At 47.3% G+C, this 18,773-nt stretch overlaps 1 protein-coding gene across 2 annotated transcripts in view; it reads right to left on the bottom strand.

Annotated features, from left to right (window-relative positions):
* The window catches only part of KIF14 (kinesin family member 14), a 50,143-nt gene that overhangs the window by 22,304 nt on the left and 9,066 nt on the right, over positions 1–18,773 (bottom strand). For both annotated transcript variants that reach the window (XM_070384664.1, XM_070384665.1), the window contains exons 3-14: positions 16,015–16,269; positions 15,406–15,493; positions 13,642–13,740; positions 9,500–9,552; positions 8,194–8,224; positions 7,665–7,772; positions 6,366–6,482; positions 5,401–5,516; positions 3,712–3,884; positions 2,842–2,989; positions 2,532–2,595; positions 1,007–1,191 (exon numbers count right to left, since the gene is read on the bottom strand). In XM_070384664.1, coding sequence (XP_070240765.1) covers positions 1,007–1,191; positions 2,532–2,595; positions 2,842–2,989; positions 3,712–3,884; positions 5,401–5,516; positions 6,366–6,482; positions 7,665–7,772; positions 8,194–8,224; positions 9,500–9,552; positions 13,642–13,740; positions 15,406–15,493; positions 16,015–16,269 — 1,437 coding nt within the window. The remainder of the gene's footprint in view (positions 1–1,006; positions 1,192–2,531; positions 2,596–2,841; positions 2,990–3,711; positions 3,885–5,400; positions 5,517–6,365; positions 6,483–7,664; positions 7,773–8,193; positions 8,225–9,499; positions 9,553–13,641; positions 13,741–15,405; positions 15,494–16,014; positions 16,270–18,773) is intronic.

Below are 18,773 nucleotides of genomic sequence, written 5' to 3'. Positions count from 1 at the left end.
AAAACAATACAATACAATTGAAAAATGGACAAAAAACATGACCAAGTTACAAACAAGTTACAAAAGAGCAAGCAAAATTGGCCAAAATATGTGAGGATTACTAGTCAAAGAAATGCAAACAAATGCCCACCGAGTCGCCAGTTTGCATACACCCAGCAGTGCTAAGTGTTGTCAAGGATCTGAGGGTAACAGGAAGTCTGAGTGCCAACTGTGGCAGAACTGACCATCATTCTGGAAAGCAATCTGAAATCACCTCATAAAGGTGAATACGCACATATCCTGCAGGCTGCTCTCTCCCCTCCTAGACACACGCTTAGGGCTGCTTCCCAAACTTGGGAATTATCGTGACACGGTAACTGCAAAGTCGCCACGCTCATACAGCACGCGGGGCAAACAGAAGGGCCCAGGCGCCAGGCTGCCCCAAGGGCCGTCTCGCATGTTGACACTCCAGGGACGCGCTACCCGTTTGTACCAGGAGACGTGTCCATGCGCTCACAGCAGTGCTGTGGGGGTGGAATGTGAGAAACCACCGAACGTCTACCGACAAAATAGACCGGTAACTGCACACCACGTGACACTCTGCAGCCGGGAAAACGCAGGTGTGTCAACAGAGACGAGTCATGAAAACACACTATGGAGCTAACACAGTTCACACGAACCGTCACCCCAGCAACACACGCAGCATCGCTCCACTCACAGGAGCAGAAGTTTAAATTCATCATCCAACCAAAACTCCGGCCTTAATAATGGATAGAAGTGTTATGCCTGAGACTGTAACTCCAGGAAATGACCCCGTGGCCACATCACACGCACAAAACAGAAACGCAGCAACACCACCCCGATGTCACTCCTCATAGGAGAGCAGCGGACCTGCCGTCCTCACGGAACGCCCCCACCGTCAGCTTTCCTGGCCAGCAGAGGCCCTCTCAGAGTTACACACCAGCGCCTCAGCTTGAATGGAGACGTGTGGGAAGGGAGCTGCAGGGGGCAGATCTGAGGGACGCACCAGTGGTCGTCAGCAATCAGCACGCCCGACAACTGAATGTCGTGGCTGGAGCTTGGTCTGTACTTTCCGACCGTGGTTGTCCCCTCTTTTATCATGTATAACAGGATCTCCGACAGCTGAGGGTCTTCGTTGAGGTTGACCAGGTTTGGCAAATGGTTGTCCATTTGAAAGGTAATTCCTGCTTTCTAGTAGAAGTCAGAAAAATAGTTAACCTTGATCAGGAGCATGAAACTGTTAAACCCACCTAAAATGAAAGGTCTGTGTTAAACGTGAAAGTCACAGGACATGTGACTTGGTAATTAACGGTCTCTTAGACCCTCTCCTCCCGACGGCCCCGTAAGTGTGGCTGGCATACTTCTTAGAAGCCTCGCAGGGTGACGCTGACCCTGTGTCCCTCACCACCCTCAGCCCACTCGGGGCTCAGCCTGGTGTCTCCATGCACCTGTCCTCACCCGCAACCGTCCACAGCGGGTCGGGTCCTGCGACCGCGTCTCTGCGGCCACCACCAGGTCCCCGTACCGTGACAATAACCTCCTGATCGCACGATGCAGGATGCACCTTTCAGGCACCATTCCCCACTTCCCTGTCTACACACACCTCAGGAAAACCCTCTTGAGCCTGTCAGCTTCCCTCCTTTCCAGCCCCTGCACCCAGCACCCCCACCAGCCAGCCCACCCACCACCTGCCCCAAGCTCTCGTCACCTCCTCCCGTAACCCCAGCCATAGCTCCGAGATGGGTCCCTTTCCCGGCCTTCCTCTTCCCTCCCTTGAACCCTCTCTCACACCCTCACCAGGAGAACCTGTCCAGACCCAGGAGGATTGTCCCTGTCCTTCCACCTAAAACCCGCCATGGCCCGCCCACCGGTCCTCACTGCATTGTGGCCCAGCTGTGCCCCCCTCTCCAGTCTGACCCATCCCAGCAGCCACGCATCTGTTCCGAACTCTCAGGGCATCAGGCTGCATCTTTGCTTAGACGTTTAGACTTTGGAAACCAACAAGCTCCTGCTCACTGTACAAGATTTTGCTTAGTTGTCCCTTCTGTTTGAAGTCCTCCCAGTGACCGCCCTCATCATGGGGAATTACTGCTGCTCCTCGGCCACTGCATTAGGGTGACTCATACGGCACAGTGTGAGTGCCCACCAGTGCCCACCACTGTGTACCTAATACATGGCACATGCGTGGTTTCACCCTCCAATCACACGACACTTCAGTAAACCTCCCTCTGGGTCACACGTTCTCTGGGTTCACCTCGGCCTCCCCAGGCCTGGCACAGCAGCAACATGTGACATCTGTTGAACCCACTGAACCAACGTGAAAAGAACGAGATTGTTTGTATTTTAACTTTCCAACCAGCTCACAGGCTCTAAGCCATCACAATCCTGATCTTAAAGCTCCTCACAAGATTCCCTCTAAGATTTTGCTCTGTACAGTTGGTATACAATGAGCATTTGAGAAGTTACATCTGCATATTTACTGGCATATCTCTTCGCAAATCTTCAATCAGTTTAGAGAGCTGAAATGATACCTGTAACTCCTTTGTTACTTGAAGTTTTCTTTTTTCAGCTTGTTCAAGTTTTTCTTTCCACATTCTTTTCAAAGAAAAACAAAAGTTTAAAAGGGTTAAAAAATATCTAGATATATAAATGATTAAGAATCAAGAGATAATCAACAAAACTTAGAAAACCACTCAGAAGTATTCAAACATCATGGTCTGGGGATGAGCTGCTCCACTCGTATGGGAGGGAGGGGTGCCTCCCCGCCGGCCCCCACCCACCCCCACCAGCCCAGGGAGCCCGGGCAGCACAGGGTCTGACTGCCTGGGGCCCAGAGCCCACCTCTGCATGTTTGCCATGTCTCTCTCCTGCTGATGCAGCTTCATTCTCAAGGATGCTATTTCTTGCCGGCAGAGCCTGTACCGTTCAGGGTCAATGTTCTGACTGCTTCTTTGGGCAGCTTTTAACTTTTCAATTTCCGCTTTCAGTTCTAAACATTTGTAAAAAAGGGCCTGATTAATAACATTTGATATACAGTCCACTAGACATGAACATCTGCTTTTCCATTTGAAATCTTAAGAACCACTAAGCGAAATTTTACTTTAATTACTTACAAATCCCTACCTAGCCTTAACCTGAAAAACCGCTCCCCTGTTAATGAATCCCTCCCTCTTAGCAGGATGGCCACGAAATGTATTCTCCAACACAGGGCACCTGAGGGGGACCGGGCACCCATCTGGGACGGCAGGTGCGAACCAGCCCTGCCCCGGCACACCGTACCCATAAGGACTGGGGACAGAGATCAAAGGTTTTCCCAGCTGGAATTCAGAAGACCTACGTTTAATGGAAATGGCCCCACTGGTAGAAGAGAGCAGATGCAAAGGGGGAAAGACTGAGCGGGAGCCAGCCCGCACCCGAGGGCGCCATGCACCATCGAGCCGCGGCGGGAGGGACGCAGGGCTGGGGAAGCGCGGCTGCGGGCGCTGAGGGCGGGGCGGCCGCTGCTCCCAGAGCCCCCCGGCCCGCCCCATCCCGGGCCCCGCCTGCCTGCTCCCTGCGCGCTCGGCGCCGGCCTTCCGGGAAGGTGACGAGGCGCTGCTGCAGCCAGCGTGAGAGGAAAACCCTCGACTCTAAAACCGCTTGTTTTCACGACTGAGGTGAGTGAGTGAGACGAAACTCCCGCCCAGCGCCCTTCAAGTCCGAGCCGCTCACCCCGGATGAGGCCGGCGCTCAGGTCCTCGTTGACCCTGGCGGCGGTGACGATGCTGCGGGCCTGCGCCGCGTACCTCAGCGTGCTCAGCGTCTCCTCCACGCTGCTGCCCGCCGGGCTGACCGTGGCGACCATGGCGGTTTTCGAGTTTCCGCTCAGACTCTCCTTCAGCAGCCTGCGCGGAGAACAGCCCCCGTCAGACTTCGCATCCGCGGTGACCTCGCGACACCGGGCGCGGGGCAGGCGCAGCGCCCACCGCGGGACAGCGGGCCCGGCGCCCCCTCACGCAAAGGCCGCGGGGAAGGCTTCTGGACTCGCAGCTCTGCGTAGGTCTCTGAGCACTTGATTTCCTCCCACGCTTTCTATGTTGTTTTGTGAAACAACAGTCTGTGCAGAGATTTTAAAATGTGGGTAACTATCCTATCCTTAGTGAAATTCCTCTCCCCGCACTAGACTGGGAACTGCTTCAGGGAGGGACCGTGCTGGTGGTCTTTGGGTTTCTGGAGCCACCATGAGGGTTCAAAGCACCTGCTTGGAAGTGCAGAAAATGATGGATGAACATTATAAACACAAATTTTGTTCTCTGTTACTAACATACGCAAAACCCTTATTTGAGACGGGAGAAACAAGCATGAGACTAAAAAGCCTATCTTTACGAATACAGAATGAATCAGTCTCAACTTTCAAAAGTTATTCTTAATTTTCAAGAGGCATTAAAGAAAATCAGACTGTTCTCTGACAGGTTTTGAGGTGGCGATTACAATATAATAAAGTATATAAAGATACGCTGCTGTCAAGGAGAGAGACGTCCTTCTCAACACTGAATATTAAATCTACACAGATGTAATCTAAACGGAACATATCTGAAGTTACATACGCACTCATTCATGAATACTTTTTGAACCAGCCAGTGTGTGCTGAGCTTCACTTTACACACACAGTCGTGTGTCTGGTGACACCACACGTGCTCAAACATCAGGCACGAATAACAGCAAACACAGAACAGAGGCCGACATGACACAGCACACACCGCCCATCAAGAGCTTCTGTGTGTGCAAGCTCAGTTACACAGCCATGCCCGACTCTGCAACCCCATGAAGGGACTGCAGCCCCGGTTCCTCAGTCCATGGGATTTTCCAGCAAGAATACTGGAATGGGGTGCCATTTCCTTATCTAGGGGACCTTCTCAGTCCAGGGATCGAACCTGTGCGTCTCCTGTCTCCTGACGGGCAGGGGGGCTCTTTGCCACTGCACTGCCTGGGCAGCCTCCCAGAGCTTTACACCCACCATCGACCCTCACCATCCCAGGGGCTCAGTGCTGAAGCATCTGCTGGCCAACGCAGGAGACTAGGGTTCAGTCCCCGGGTCAGGGAGATACCCTGGAGGAGGAAATGGCAACCCACTCCAGTGTTCTTGCCTGAGAGTCCCATGGACAGAGGAGCCTGGTGGGCTACAGTCCACCAGCAGACTGCAGTCAGGTATGACTGAGCGACTGAGCACACACACACACAAAAAGACAGGTCTGGATATCCCGTTATTACAGGCAAGGAGACAGGTGGGGGGACTAGCAAGGTCAAGTCCAGGTAGCCTGGCTCTTGAATCCACACGAGAGTTACCTGAGTCGGTCTATGCCCCTTCCCCACACTACTCTCTGTATCTTGTACATTCTTTACTCTTCAAGAGCTACTTGCCATGTGAGGACAGACTCGCGGTAAGGAATGAACACGCTCCGCCCGCCAGCCTGCTCGGACAGTGCAGAGATGACCTTGCCCAGGGTCAGCAGCGACTTGTTAATGCTCACGCCTTCCTGGGGACAAGATCAAACATTTTAATCAAACGTAACTGCTCCAGAATAAATTTGTTTCACAAAATATATTTCTTCCCTAATTGCTCCTTGCAAGAAAAGCTATGACCCACCTAGACATCATATTAAAAAGCAGAGACATTACTTTGCCGACAAAGGTCCATCTAGTCAAAGCTGTGGTTTTTCCAGTAGTCATGTATGCATGTGAGAGAAGGACTATAAAGAAAGCTGAGCACAGAAGAATTGATGCTTTTGAACTGTGGTGTTGGAGAAGACTCTTGAGAGTCTTCTTGGACTGCAAGGAGATCCAACCAATCCATCCTAAAGGAAATCAGTCCTGAATATTCATTGGAAAGACTGATGCTGAAACTGAAGCTCCAGTACTTTGGCCAACCTGATGTGAAGAGCTGACTAATTGGAAAAGACCCTGATGCTGGGAAGGATTGATGGCAGGAGGAGAAGGGGAGGACAGAGGATGAGATAGTTGGATGGCACCACCAACTTGATGGACATGAGTTTCAGTAAGCTCCGGGAGTTGGTGAAAGACAGGGAAGCCTGGAATGCTGCAGTCCATGGGGTCACAAAGAGTCGGACCTGACTGAGCTACTGAACTGAACTGATAATCACTGAGTAAATACTTTCTTTCAGAATCTACCAATTTCCTTTGGATTCAAAGTCTACTGTTTCTGAAAGCAATCATAACCAAGAACTATGGGTTCCTTTTTGAGCCTCAGACTGCAGTCTATGAAGTGCAGGTTCAGAGACGGGTTTTTTTGGTTAAGTATGCTGAGCTTGTAATCTCCTAAAAACAAGGCACAGGACTGAGCTTCCCAACACAAGGCGGCACTTTACCTTCAGCCGCTCCCCGCTGGTCCCGGTCGCTGAGCACCGCTCGCTGCCAGCCAGGTCCACGAGGTTTATGCGGCTGCGAATTCTGTGGTCCAGCTCCTCCCCCTCCACAAATTCTGTCTGGAGCAAGAGGGCATTAAAATAATACATCATAAGTTCTATCATGACTTGCCATCACCATAAGTCTGCAAAACAGAAAGTTACACAAGATTGCAAACACAAGGGATAAAGACACTGCTTCCTTGACTCCATGACAGTTTATCAGAACACACCGAGCAGTGCTTAGACCATGCCAGAATAAGAGAGACGACTTTAAAGGGCTAAACCCGTAACTACTCAGTTACATGAAGGAAATAAGAGAGACGACTTTAAAGGGCTAAACCTGTAACTACTCAGTTACATGAAGCAGAATAAGAGAGACGACTTTAAAGGGCTAAACCCGTAACTACTCAGTTACATGAAGCAGAATAAGAGAGATGACTTTAAAGGGCTAAACCTGTAACTACTCAATTACATGAAGCAGAATAAGAGAGATGACTTTAAAGGGCTAAACCTGTAACTACTCAGTTACATGAAAGAAACAACAATAAATAGAGAAGAAGTGTAATTTATAAAAGTGTTGTTTATCCCAGCACTGAAGTAGCAAAATGTTTAAAAGCAACATAAATGTCCAACATCAGAGAAAAACCTGAGGACTTTTGATAGTCAAAGGAATACTATGTAGCTATGAAAAACAATATTTTGCAAATAATTTTAAAGGCATGAAATTGTTACAGATTTTGTAAATTTGTGATGTGTGACTGTAAAACAATTGAAAGATTATATACCAAACTGTTGAGGGGGTTTATCTGAGTAGTGGAACCTATGGCTAAATTTATTTTGGCCCTGCTGGGTCTTCACCGTGGCTCATGGGCTTCTCAAGTTGCAGCATGCAGGCTCTAGAGTGAGACAGCTCAGTAGTTTTGGTGTGCTGGGTCTTAGCTGCAATATATGGAATCAAACCTGGTCCCCTGCATTGGGAACGCAGAGTCTTATCCATTGGAACACCAAGGGAGTCCCTACATTATCTAAAATCCTTTACTTTCTGAGATGTCTTTTCAAATACAAGTATTATGTACTATTGATAATATATTACCATACACTGATATGACAGGAGTCATTGTGTGTATGCGCTAAAACCCAATTATGTTACATACTTATGTGACTATGCTTTTACCTTTGATTTAAAGGAGGAAATAAGGACAACATACAACTTGAATATAGCAGGCATCTTTCCTAAGAAAGCCCTCAGCGACATGGTACCTTGGCCTGTGTCATCACCAGCGTGAGCACGGAGTGAGAGCGTGAGCTCTTGTCGTTCATGCCGGTGGCCGCGGTGGCCTTCTGCTTGTTCCCCAGCTGCAGCCAGACCTGGCGAGGAAGGTGGGCCAGAGCTCAGATGGTGCCAACCAGGGCCAAGTGTGAAGCAAGCACATATACACACACCAATAATCACTTTGCAAAATAAAATTATCAATACATATTTATTTACTCATTTGTATTACCATTTTCTAGCTGTTCATTTTCTCTGTCTCAGAAACTTAAATCAGAAGTTAATACCGTGAAAAGGTTATTTCTACAACTCTAAACTGACATGATTATCAATTTGTTTTTAGTTTAGAAAAGTAATTCTTTTTATTAAAGTTTACACAAACAAAATCAACTGATTAGAAATTAACAAGATTAACCTTTTATTTATGAGAACAGCAAGTAAGGAGAAATATTCTCATAAGTATTTATGACTCTGATCTTTCTATCTAGTGGAGAGAAAACAAAATACAATCAACCTTACCTGGATATCAGAATAAGAACTGACAACATTCCTATTTTAAAAAAGCAAAAAGACAAAATCCATTTTACTGATGATCAATCACACTCCTGCTCTTATAAAACAACCACCTTTCAATTATATAATTATTCCATGGATATCACAATGGAATAGATATTATATTGACAGTCATTTTTTCCATTCTATAAGGAAATAAAATGTAATGCTTTAATTCTATCAAATTTTTAAAAATATGGTTTTTCTTAATATAATGAAGAACCTTAGCATTTGAACATTGGAATATCCAAGTCATGAGACCAAAACATAAACTTTAACCCCCATGTTGGCACAGGTACCCGTATACACACATAGGGTGTGGTTCGGCAAAGGTGTATGTACCAGTACAGGCACGCATGGGTGTGGGTTTGCGGGTGTCGTGGGTCTCAGCACAATTCCAGATTTACTAAATGGAGTTAAATCTTCTCTCACCACTTTTCTGTTCCCTTAAAAAAGCATTTGGAGTTGAAAGCCAAACACATGACTGTCAGCATAGTTCGAACTCTAAGCACTGAACTCGGCACCTCCTCCCCTCCGCGGCTTCCAGAGACACATAAATCAAGAGGCTTGAGAGGCAGGGTGAACTCAGTGGGTAAGCGGGGGAGAGACAGAGAAGTCAGAGAAGGAGACTTCCACTCGGTGTGATCAGTCCTCTATGAGAGCGCTTCACAGGCGCCCTGAGAGAGAAACACGAGAAGCAGCTAACTCTCCATTTAGAAAGAGGAAGGATGTCTAACTGGAGAGCACTGAGGCCACAAGACAACTTTGAGGCACCGCCTCCCGGCTCGGGGGGACACTCAGGAACACAACAGGCCGTGCCCACCAGCGGCACTCACGTGGACAGGCCCCACCCACCCACCGCCCACCGCCCGTGCTCACGTGGACGCCCCCCCCACCCCACCCGCCACGTTGACTCACGTGGACCGCCCGTGCACACGGCCCAGGCCCGCCACCCACCAGCCCCGCTCACGTGGACAGGCCCCGCCCGCCCACCACCCCCAGGCTCACGTGGACAGGACCCGCCCACCCACCACCTGCACTCACGTGGACAGGCCCCGCCCACCCATCGCCCATGCTCTCATGGACAGGCCCCACCCACCAGCCACCCAGGCTCACGTGGACAGGCCCCACCCACCCACTGCCCAGGGTCACATGGACGGGCCCTGCTCACCCACCAGCCATGCTCACGTGGACAGGCCCCGCCTACCCACCACCTGCGCTCACTTGGACAGGCCCTGCCCACCCACCACACCGGCCCGCATGCCGCACTCACGTGGACAGGCCCTCGACGTAGGGACCCGAGGCCGGGTGCTCCCGCACTCGCAGCTGTGGGCAAACACAAGCTGCGTTAGCACAATACAAATATTCTATATAAAATGGACTTCCAATCATCTTTTTTTCTATATTTTGAGTCTACAGTAAAAAGACTTGTCTCCACTTTGCCCAGAAATGAACAAAAGGTTCTCACAGAAACACAGCTAAGCTGCAAGGCACCAGGAAACTGCCTCAGGATCACAAACCAGTCGCATTCGCCGCGTCTGACAGTAGATTTACTATGACACCAAATACCTTACAGGTTTGTTACTCTCAAGTCCTGCCACGGCTACTGCTCATGTGCTTGTAAATGGCTTTCAACAAAACAATTAATTTCAGTTAACATCTTCTTTAGTTTTACATTATACATTTTACACTTTATGAGCAGAAATTTTAAAACACATAGAAGTCTTAGAAGGAAATGCCAAGTTTTGCTTAAGTCTCTGCTGCTGTTGCTGCTGGTGCTAAGTCGCTTCAGTCGTGTCCGACTCTGTGCAACCCCATGAACTGCAGCCTACCAGCCTCCTCCATCCCTGTGATTTTCTGGGCAACAGTACTGGGATGGGGTGCCATTGCCATCTCCCACTTAAGTCTCTAGATGCTGCCAAAGGCAGACTGAGTGACTTAGAGCAAGCGACCTCCTCAGATTATAGTTTCTCAATCTCCACAGTTCTTTTCACAACTAAAAATTTTTTCATTATAATAGGTTTTTAAAAAGTTTATGCCTTGTGAAACTTTCTATTGCATAGAAAATATTATCTATAAGACATCAGCTTGCTAAATAATCCAGTGAAATACATATTCTTCAAAAAAAAACTTTTCTTAAACTTCTACTTTTTTGGCTTCACAGACTTTTAGGCATTTGATATTTGACATGTGTGATCCAACTAAATCTTGGAATATATGATGTTTAATATTGACACAATACTTAAATAAAATGAGGTTACAGTTAATAACTCATTTAATGTCCACTAAGAATAATGTTCATCAGATTATCACGATGGTGTGATCACTGACCTAGAGCCAGACATCCTGGAATGTGAAGTCAAGTGGGCCTTAGAAAGCATCACTATGAACAAAGCTAGTGGAGGTGATGGAATTCCAGTTGAACTATTCCAAATCCTGAAAGATGATGCTGTGAAAGTGCTGCACTCAATATGCCAGCAAATTTGAAAACTCAGCAGTGGCCACAGGACTGGAAAAGGTCCGTTTTCATTCCAATCCCAAAGAAAGGCAATGCCAAAGAATGCTCAAACTACCACACAATTGCACTCATCTCACACGCTAGTAAGATCAGATCAGATCAGTCCCTCAGTCATGTCCTACTCTTTTCGACCCCATGAATCACAGCATGCCAGGCCTCCCTGTCGATCACCAACTCCCGGAGTTCACTGAGACTCACGTCCATCGAGTCAGTGACGCCATCCAGCCATCTCATCCTCTGTCGTCCCCTTCTCCTCCTGCCCCCAATCCCTCCCAGCATCAGAGTCTTTTCCAATGAGTCAACTCTTCGCATGAGGTGGCCAAAGTACTGGAGTTTCACCTTTAGCATCAGTCCTTCCAAAGAAATCCCAGGGCTGATCTCCTTCAGAATGGACTGGTTGGATCTCCTTGCAGTCCAAGGGACTCTCAAGAGTCCTCTCCAACACCACAGTTCAAAAACATCAGTTCTTCGGCACTCAGCCTTCTTCACAGTCCAACTCTCACATCCATACATGACCACTGGAAAAACTATAGCCTTGACTAGACAAACCTTTGTTGGCAAAGTAATGTCTCTGCTTTAGAATATGCTATCTAGGTTGGTCATAACTTTCCTTCCAAGGAGTAAGCGTCTTTTAATTTCATGGCTGCAGTCACCATCTGTAGTGATTTTGGAGCCCAGAAAAATAAAGTCTGACACTGTTTCCACTGTTTCCCCATCTATTTCCCATGAAGTGATGGGACCGGATGCCATGATCTTAGTTTTCTGAATGTTGAGCTTTAAGCCAACTTTTTCACTCTCCACTTTCACTTTCATCAAGAGGCTCTTGAGTTCCTCTTCACTTTCTGCCATAAGGGTGGTGTCATCTGCATATCTGAGGTTATTGATATTTCTCCCGGCAATCTTGATTCCAGCTTGTGTTTCTTCCAGTCCAGCGTTTCTCATGATGTACTCTGCATAGAAGTTAAATAAACAGGTGACAATATACAGCCTTGACGTACTCCTTTTCCTATTTGGAACTAGTCTGTTGTTCCATGTCCAGTTCTAACAGTTGCTTCCTGACCTGCATACAGATTTCTCAAGGGCAGATCAGGTGGTCTGGTATTCCCATCTCTTTCAGGATTTTCCAGTTTATTGTGATCCACACAGTCAAAGGCTTTGGCATAGTCAATAAAGCAGAAATAGATGTTTTTCTGGAACTCTCTTGCTTTTTCCATGATCCAGCGGATGTTAGCAATTTGGTCTCTGGCTCCTCTGCCTTTTCTAAAACCAGCTTGAACATCAGGAAGTTCACGGTTCACATATTGCTGAAGCCTGGCTTGGAGAATTTTGAGCATTACTTTACTAGAGTGTGAGATGAGTGCAATTGTGCAGTAGTTTGAGCATTCTTTGGCATTGCCTTTCTTTGGGATGGGAATGAAAACTGACCTTTTCCAGTAAAGTAGTAAAGTATTTACACACTTACACACTAGTAAAGTAATGCTCAAAATTCTCCAAGCCAGGCTTCAGCAATATGTGAACTGTGAACTTCCTGATGTTCAAGCTGGTTTTAGAAAAGGCAGAGGAACCAGAGATCAAATTGCCAACATCTGCTGGATCATCAAAAAAACAAGAGAGTTCCAGAAAAACATCTATTTCTGCTTTATTGACTATGCCAAAGCCTTTGACTGTGTGGATCACAATAAACTGTGGAAAATCCTGAAAGAGATGGGAATACCACACCACCTGATCTGCCTCTTGAGAAATCTGTATGCAGGTCAGGAAGCAACAGTTAGAACTGGACATGGAACAACAGACTAGTTCCAAATAGGAAAAGGAGTACGTCAAGGCTGTATATTGTCACCCTGTTTATTTAACTTATATGCAGAGTACATCATGAGAAACGCTGGACTGGAAGAAACACAAGCTGGAATCAAGATTGCTGGGAGAAATATCAATAACCTCAGATATGCAGATGACACCACCCTTATGGCAGAAAGTGAAGAGGAACTAAAAAGCCTCTTGATGAAAGTGAAAGCGGAGAGTGAAAAAGTTGGCTTAAAGCTCAACATTCAGAAAACTAAGATCATGGCATCCGGTCCCATCACTTCATGGGAAATAGATGGGGAAACAGTGGAAACAGTGTCAGACTTTATTTTTCTGGGCTCCAAAATCACTACAGATGGTGACTGCAGCCATGAAATTAAAAGACGTTTACTCCTTGGAAGGAAAGTTATGACCAACCTAGACAGCATATTCAAAAGCAGAGACATTACTTTGCCAACAAAGGTCCGTCTAGTCAAGGCTATGGTTTTTCCAGTGGTCATGTATGGATGTGAGAGTTGGACTGTGAAGAAGGCTGAGTGCTGAAGAACTGATGCTTTTGAACTGTGGTGTTGGAGAAGACTCTTGAGAGTCCCTTGGACTGCAAGGAGATCCAACCAGTCCATTCTGAAGGAGATCAGCCCTGGGATTTCTTTGGAAGGAATGATGCTAAAGCTGAAACTCCAGTACTTTGGCCACCTCATGCATAGAGTTGACTCACTGGAAAAGACTCTGATGCTGGGAGGGATTGGGGGCAGGAGGAGAAGGGGACGACAGAGGATGAGATGGCTGGATGGCATCCCTGACTTGATGGACGTGAGTCTGAGTGAACTCCGGGAGTTGGTGTTAGACAGGGAGGCCCGGCATGCTGAGATTCATGGGGTCGCAAAGAGACGGACACGACTGAGCGACTGATCTGATCTGAACAATAATGTTGGGCTTATTCAGTAAGTGGCAACACAGTTAGACCGCACGTGGAAGCATTTGCTATCATGTAAGAGCACTGCAGTAATTAAGCCATGTACCATCTTGAGAACTAATATCATTCTATGCATCAATAAAAACAAATTAAAAACACTTAAGTTTTTAAATCTTACCGTTTGCTTTCTCTGCCCATTTTCACCTTTACAAACAAGAAGGTCATGAATCCTCTCATTGTAGACTTCAAAGAAGCTCATCTCAAGGTGGTAGCTGACCTAGCAGAGACGGAAACAAAGCAAGCAGTTTACCTGAAAGTCCTTGCGCTTCTTACACCTCAGATCTCTTAAGGCTGTAGGATCCCCATACAAGGCCTTCCCAGGTGGCTCAGGGTAAAGAACCCACCTGCCCAGGCAGGAGACAAGAGACCTGGGTTTGATCCCTGGGTGGGGAAGATCCCCTGGAGGAGGAAACGGCAACCCCACTCCAGTATTCTTGCCTGGAGAATCCCTCGGACAGAGGAACCTGGTAGGCTACAGTCCATGGGGTCGCAAAGAGTCGGACACAACTGAGCGACTTAGCAGGCAGCACACACGCACACCTCTCCATATAAAGAACTCTTACAATTCAAAAACAGAAGACAAACAATCAATTAAAAAACAGGCATGTCTCCAAAGCAGATGCAGAGTCAACAGGCACAAGAAAAGGTGCCCAACACTGCAGGTCAGCAGGGAAAGCAGGTCAGAGCCACGGCAAAAAACCACTCACACCCACGAGGACGGCTGCGATCAAGGAAACGGAAAATAGTGAAGCTGCTCAGAGTTGGAATCGGAACCTCTGGGGCTGCGGGTGGGAATGTAAAATGGTCCAGGTGTCGCAGAAAACAGCTGGCAGTTCGTCAAAAGGTTCAGCATAGACTTACTATATATAACCCAGCAATTTCACATCTACCCAAAATAATTACAAATAAATTCAAATAAAAATTAGTCAAGAAAAATTGTTCACCAATATTCATAGCAGCACTAGATAGTGGGTTGGCCAAGAAGTTCCTTTGGGTTTTCCATCAGATGGTATAAATCAACTTTTTGGCCAACCCAATAACCAAAAGATAAAGACAGCTAAGTGTCCATCAGATAAGTGTCCAACAGCTAAGTGTCCAACAGATGAAGTGTCCATCAACAGATGAATGGATAAAGAGCACGCGGTGTATACATACAATGGAATACTACTGAGCCACAAGGAGGAACGAAGAGTCAGTACCTGCTGTACCCTCATGAACCTCAGGCTGCAGATACTCCATTTACAGGAAATGTCCAGAACTATAGGAAAATTACAAACTCCCAGACTACCCTCCCAACCAACCGAATCAGGATCTCCAGCAGCTTTTCAGCAAGTAAACACACACACATGTGCACACATGCACACGACCGCCTCCTGACACATTCCAGGGGGGCTCTTGTCATCAAGCAAACATGGGAAAGACTGGTCCTGCAGGCTGCCTGCAGACAGCTGACGGCAGGCGGGACTGGGTGAGGGCGTGGGCCCCCGGTGCCTGGACAGGGCGGGCGCGAGCAGCTGGGGCCACAACCCTGGGCTGAGTGTGCAGGCTGCTCCCTAACCTCCTGCTGCTGCTGGCATAACACTGACCCTGCTGTCCTCAGGGAGGGCCGTGGCCCCCGACTGCAGACACGCACGACCGGGCGGGGCTACCCGCACAGGTGGTAGAGCCAAGGAAGCGGAGAAGCCCGAGGGGCCCCTCCGTCTCTGCCCACCGGGAGGAACCGCACCGCGTCTGAACCCGCTCCCCACCCCCGTCCCAGGGCCCAGGGGCCAGAGCGCGCGCCGTCTGCGGAGTCGGCCTCAGTGGCCACGGCTCCGACTTTAACTCGGTCTGCCTGTTCTCTACTCAGATACGAAGGCTTACAGAGACCATCAGAACATACCTCTTGGGTTTGTTGTTTGGCTATTTCAGCAAAAAGATCTTCACAAAATCTTGGAATTATTCCTGGTTCTTCACTAAAGCCCATCATCCTAGAAAATACATTTATGAGTTGGGGGGAGTAAAACGAATTAGGTTTTAAAATTCTTTGAGGGAAAGTAAACCTAAATTTCCTCTTCTATAAAGTGGGGTAAGTAAGAACTATCTAATTCAGAGCCTTCTAGCACAGGGCCTGGAAGAGAGTAGGAACTTGATAAATGTTAGCTACTATTAAAACCCAAGTATTTCCTCCCGGACGGGCAGTACAGCCACACCACTGATGAGACGACCTGCTTGTGATTCTCACAACACGGCTTCCAAAGTAACCTCTCTGAGCTTCAGTTTACACAAGAGACAGAATGTACAGTAAAACGGGGCCGACGATACTGACAAGGTAAACAGCATCTCACGCATAAACAGAAGCCCAGAGACAAAGCCTTGCAGAACTGGAGTGTAAAATGGACGAGACTTGAGCCCAGAGCGGTACAGTTTCAAAAAGATATTCTATCAAACTGTGCTCTTCTCACAAAAGACATAAATGCTTCAGGATGGTCAGATTCACAACACAACTTACGTGTATGACTTTCCAGAGCCAGTCTGACCGTACGCGAACAGACAGGTGTTGAAGCCTTGGAAGGCCTGGCGCAGCAGCGGGGCCGCCAGCGCCTGGTACACGGCCATCTGGCTCGCGAAGCGCGGGTGGCGCTCGTCCACGGACCAAAAGGAAAGATCGTAGGCAAAGCTGTACACCTGTCGCGTGCCGGGGTGCTCCACAGCGATTTCCTCCCCGTCCAGGAAGACCGCCTGATGTGCTCCTTCTCTCTTCTCCCTTTCAAAAGAAGCACAGAGACAAATATCGCCCTTGCAATCATTCTGAGTATTATTTCCACAGAATAATAAGGACTTCAGACTACAGCAGAAGGTTCCTCCAGGGCAAGACGGCTCTTTAGTTTTATGTGGAACGTGCAGAGAGCACATATCATAATAGCGGGCTTCCAAAACCTATTTCGGCAGCTCCAATGCCACTGCTCAAAGGAAAAACGGAATTCCAGGTTTCTTGTCTGGAAAATTCCCCTACTTGTATAGGATTTTCCCTCTTCTTCCTTTTCCTCTTAAGTTCTCCCTTTTCTCATCCTGTGCGCTGAAATCTACCTGTACCTATAGTTCTAACTGGAAATGTATTCGAAAACATCATAAAGAATTTCTGGAGGTACGAATCTATACAAAGCTGCCAAGAAACAAAAGCACAGTTTCCACAGACTCCTTCAGATACAAGTCTGAATGGAAGCACAAGGTACATTTCTGTGACTCCAAAGGTCCTTCCTGCTTTAAATCATCTCCCTTAAAACTCTGACGCTTCGCATCCACCCCGCTTCTATCTCAGACTCAGGAGGAAATTTTTTTGACCTACCGCTGCAGAAAAACACAAGTTCTTGTCTGGCCACACAATTCTTTTTGCCCCCAACTCTGCTTAGATGCGGAGAAGGCAATGGCACCCCACTCCAATACTCTTGCCTGGAAAATCCCACAGACGGAGGAGCCTGGTGGGCTGCAGTCCATGGGGTCGCGAAGAGTCCGGCACAACTGAGCGACTTCACTTTCACTTTTCACTTTCATGCACTGGAGAAGGAAATGGCAACCCACTCCAGTGTTCTTGCCTGGAGAATCCCAGGGACAGGGGAGCCTGGTGGGCTGCCGTCTATGGAGTCGCACAGAGTTGGACACAACTGAAATCAGACTGATTATATTCTTTGCAGCCAGAGATGGAGAAGCTCTATACAGTCAGCAAAAACAAGACCAGGAGCTGACTGTGGCTCAGACCATGAACTCCTTATTGCCAAATTCAGACTGAAATTGAAGAAAGTAGGGAAAACCACTAGACCATTCAGGTATGACCTAAATCAAATCCCTTATGATTATACAGTGGAAGTGAGAAATAGATTTAAGGGACTAGATCTGATAGATAGAGTGCCTGATGAACCATGGACGGAGGTTCGTGACATTGCACAGGAGACAGGGATCAAAACCATCTCCATGGAAAAGAAATGCAAAAAAGCAAAATGGCTGTCTGGGGAGGCCTTACAAATAGCTGTGAAAAGAAGACAAGCGAAAAGCAAAGGAGAAAAGGAAAGATATAAACATCTGAATGCAGAGTTCCAAAGAATAGCAAGAAGAGATAAGAAAGCCTTCTTCAGCGATCAATGCAAAGAAATAGAGGAAAACAACAGAATGGGAAAGACTAGAGATCTCTTCAAGAAAATTAGAGATACCAAGGGAATATTTCATGCAAAGATGGGCTCAATAAAGGACAGAAATGGTATGGACCTAACAGAAGCAGAAGATATTAAGAAGAGATGGCAAGAATACACAGAAGAACTGTACAAAAAAGATCTTCACGACCCAGATAATCATGATGGTGTGTTCACTCATCTAGAGCCAGACATCCTGGAATGTGAAGTCAAGCGGGCCTTAGAAAGCATCACTACGAACAAAGCTAGTGGAGGTGATGGAATTCCAGTTGAACTATTCCAAATCCTGAAAGATGATGCTGAGAAAGTGCTGCACTCAATATGCCAGCAAATTTGGAAAACTCAGCAGTGGCCACAGGACTGGAAAAGGTCAGTTTTCATTCCAATCCCAAAGAAAGGCAATACCAAAGAATGCTCAAACTACCACACAATTGCACTCATCTCACACGCTAGTAAAGTAATGCTAAAAATCCTCCAAGCCAGGCTTCAGCAGTACATGAACCGTGAACTTCCTGATGTTCAAGCTGGTTTTAGAAAAGGCAGAGGAACCAGAGATCAAATTGCCAACATCCGCTGGATCATAGAAATAGCAAGAGAGTTCCAGAAAAACATCTATTTCTGCTTTATTGACTATACCAAAGCCTTTGACAGTGTGGATCACAATAAACTGTGGAAAATTCTGAAAGAGATGGGAATACCAGACCACCTGATCTGCCTCTTGAGAAATCTGTATGCAGGTCAGGAATCAACAGTTAGAACTGGACATGGAACAACAGACTGGTTCCAAATAGGAAAAGGAGTACGTCAATGCTGTATATTGTCACCCTGTTTATTTAACTTATATGCAGAGTACATCATGAGAAACGCTCGGCTGGAAGAAACACAAACTGGAATCAAGATTGCTGGGAGAAATATCAATAACCTCAGATATGCAGATGACACCACCCTTATGGCAGAAAGTGAAGAGGAACTCAAGAGCCTCTTGATGAAAGTGAAAGTGGAGAGTGAAAAAGTTGGCTTAAAGCTCAACATTCAGAAAACAAAGATCATGGCATCCGGTACCACCACTTCATGGGAAATAGAT

Source organism: Bos mutus, chromosome 16 (genome assembly GCF_027580195.1).
Source record: "Bos mutus isolate GX-2022 chromosome 16, NWIPB_WYAK_1.1, whole genome shotgun sequence".
Taxonomy (NCBI): domain Eukaryota; kingdom Metazoa; phylum Chordata; class Mammalia; order Artiodactyla; family Bovidae; genus Bos; species Bos mutus.
Note: the sequence above shows the minus strand (reverse complement) of the source record. Positions and strands in the feature narration are given on the sequence as shown.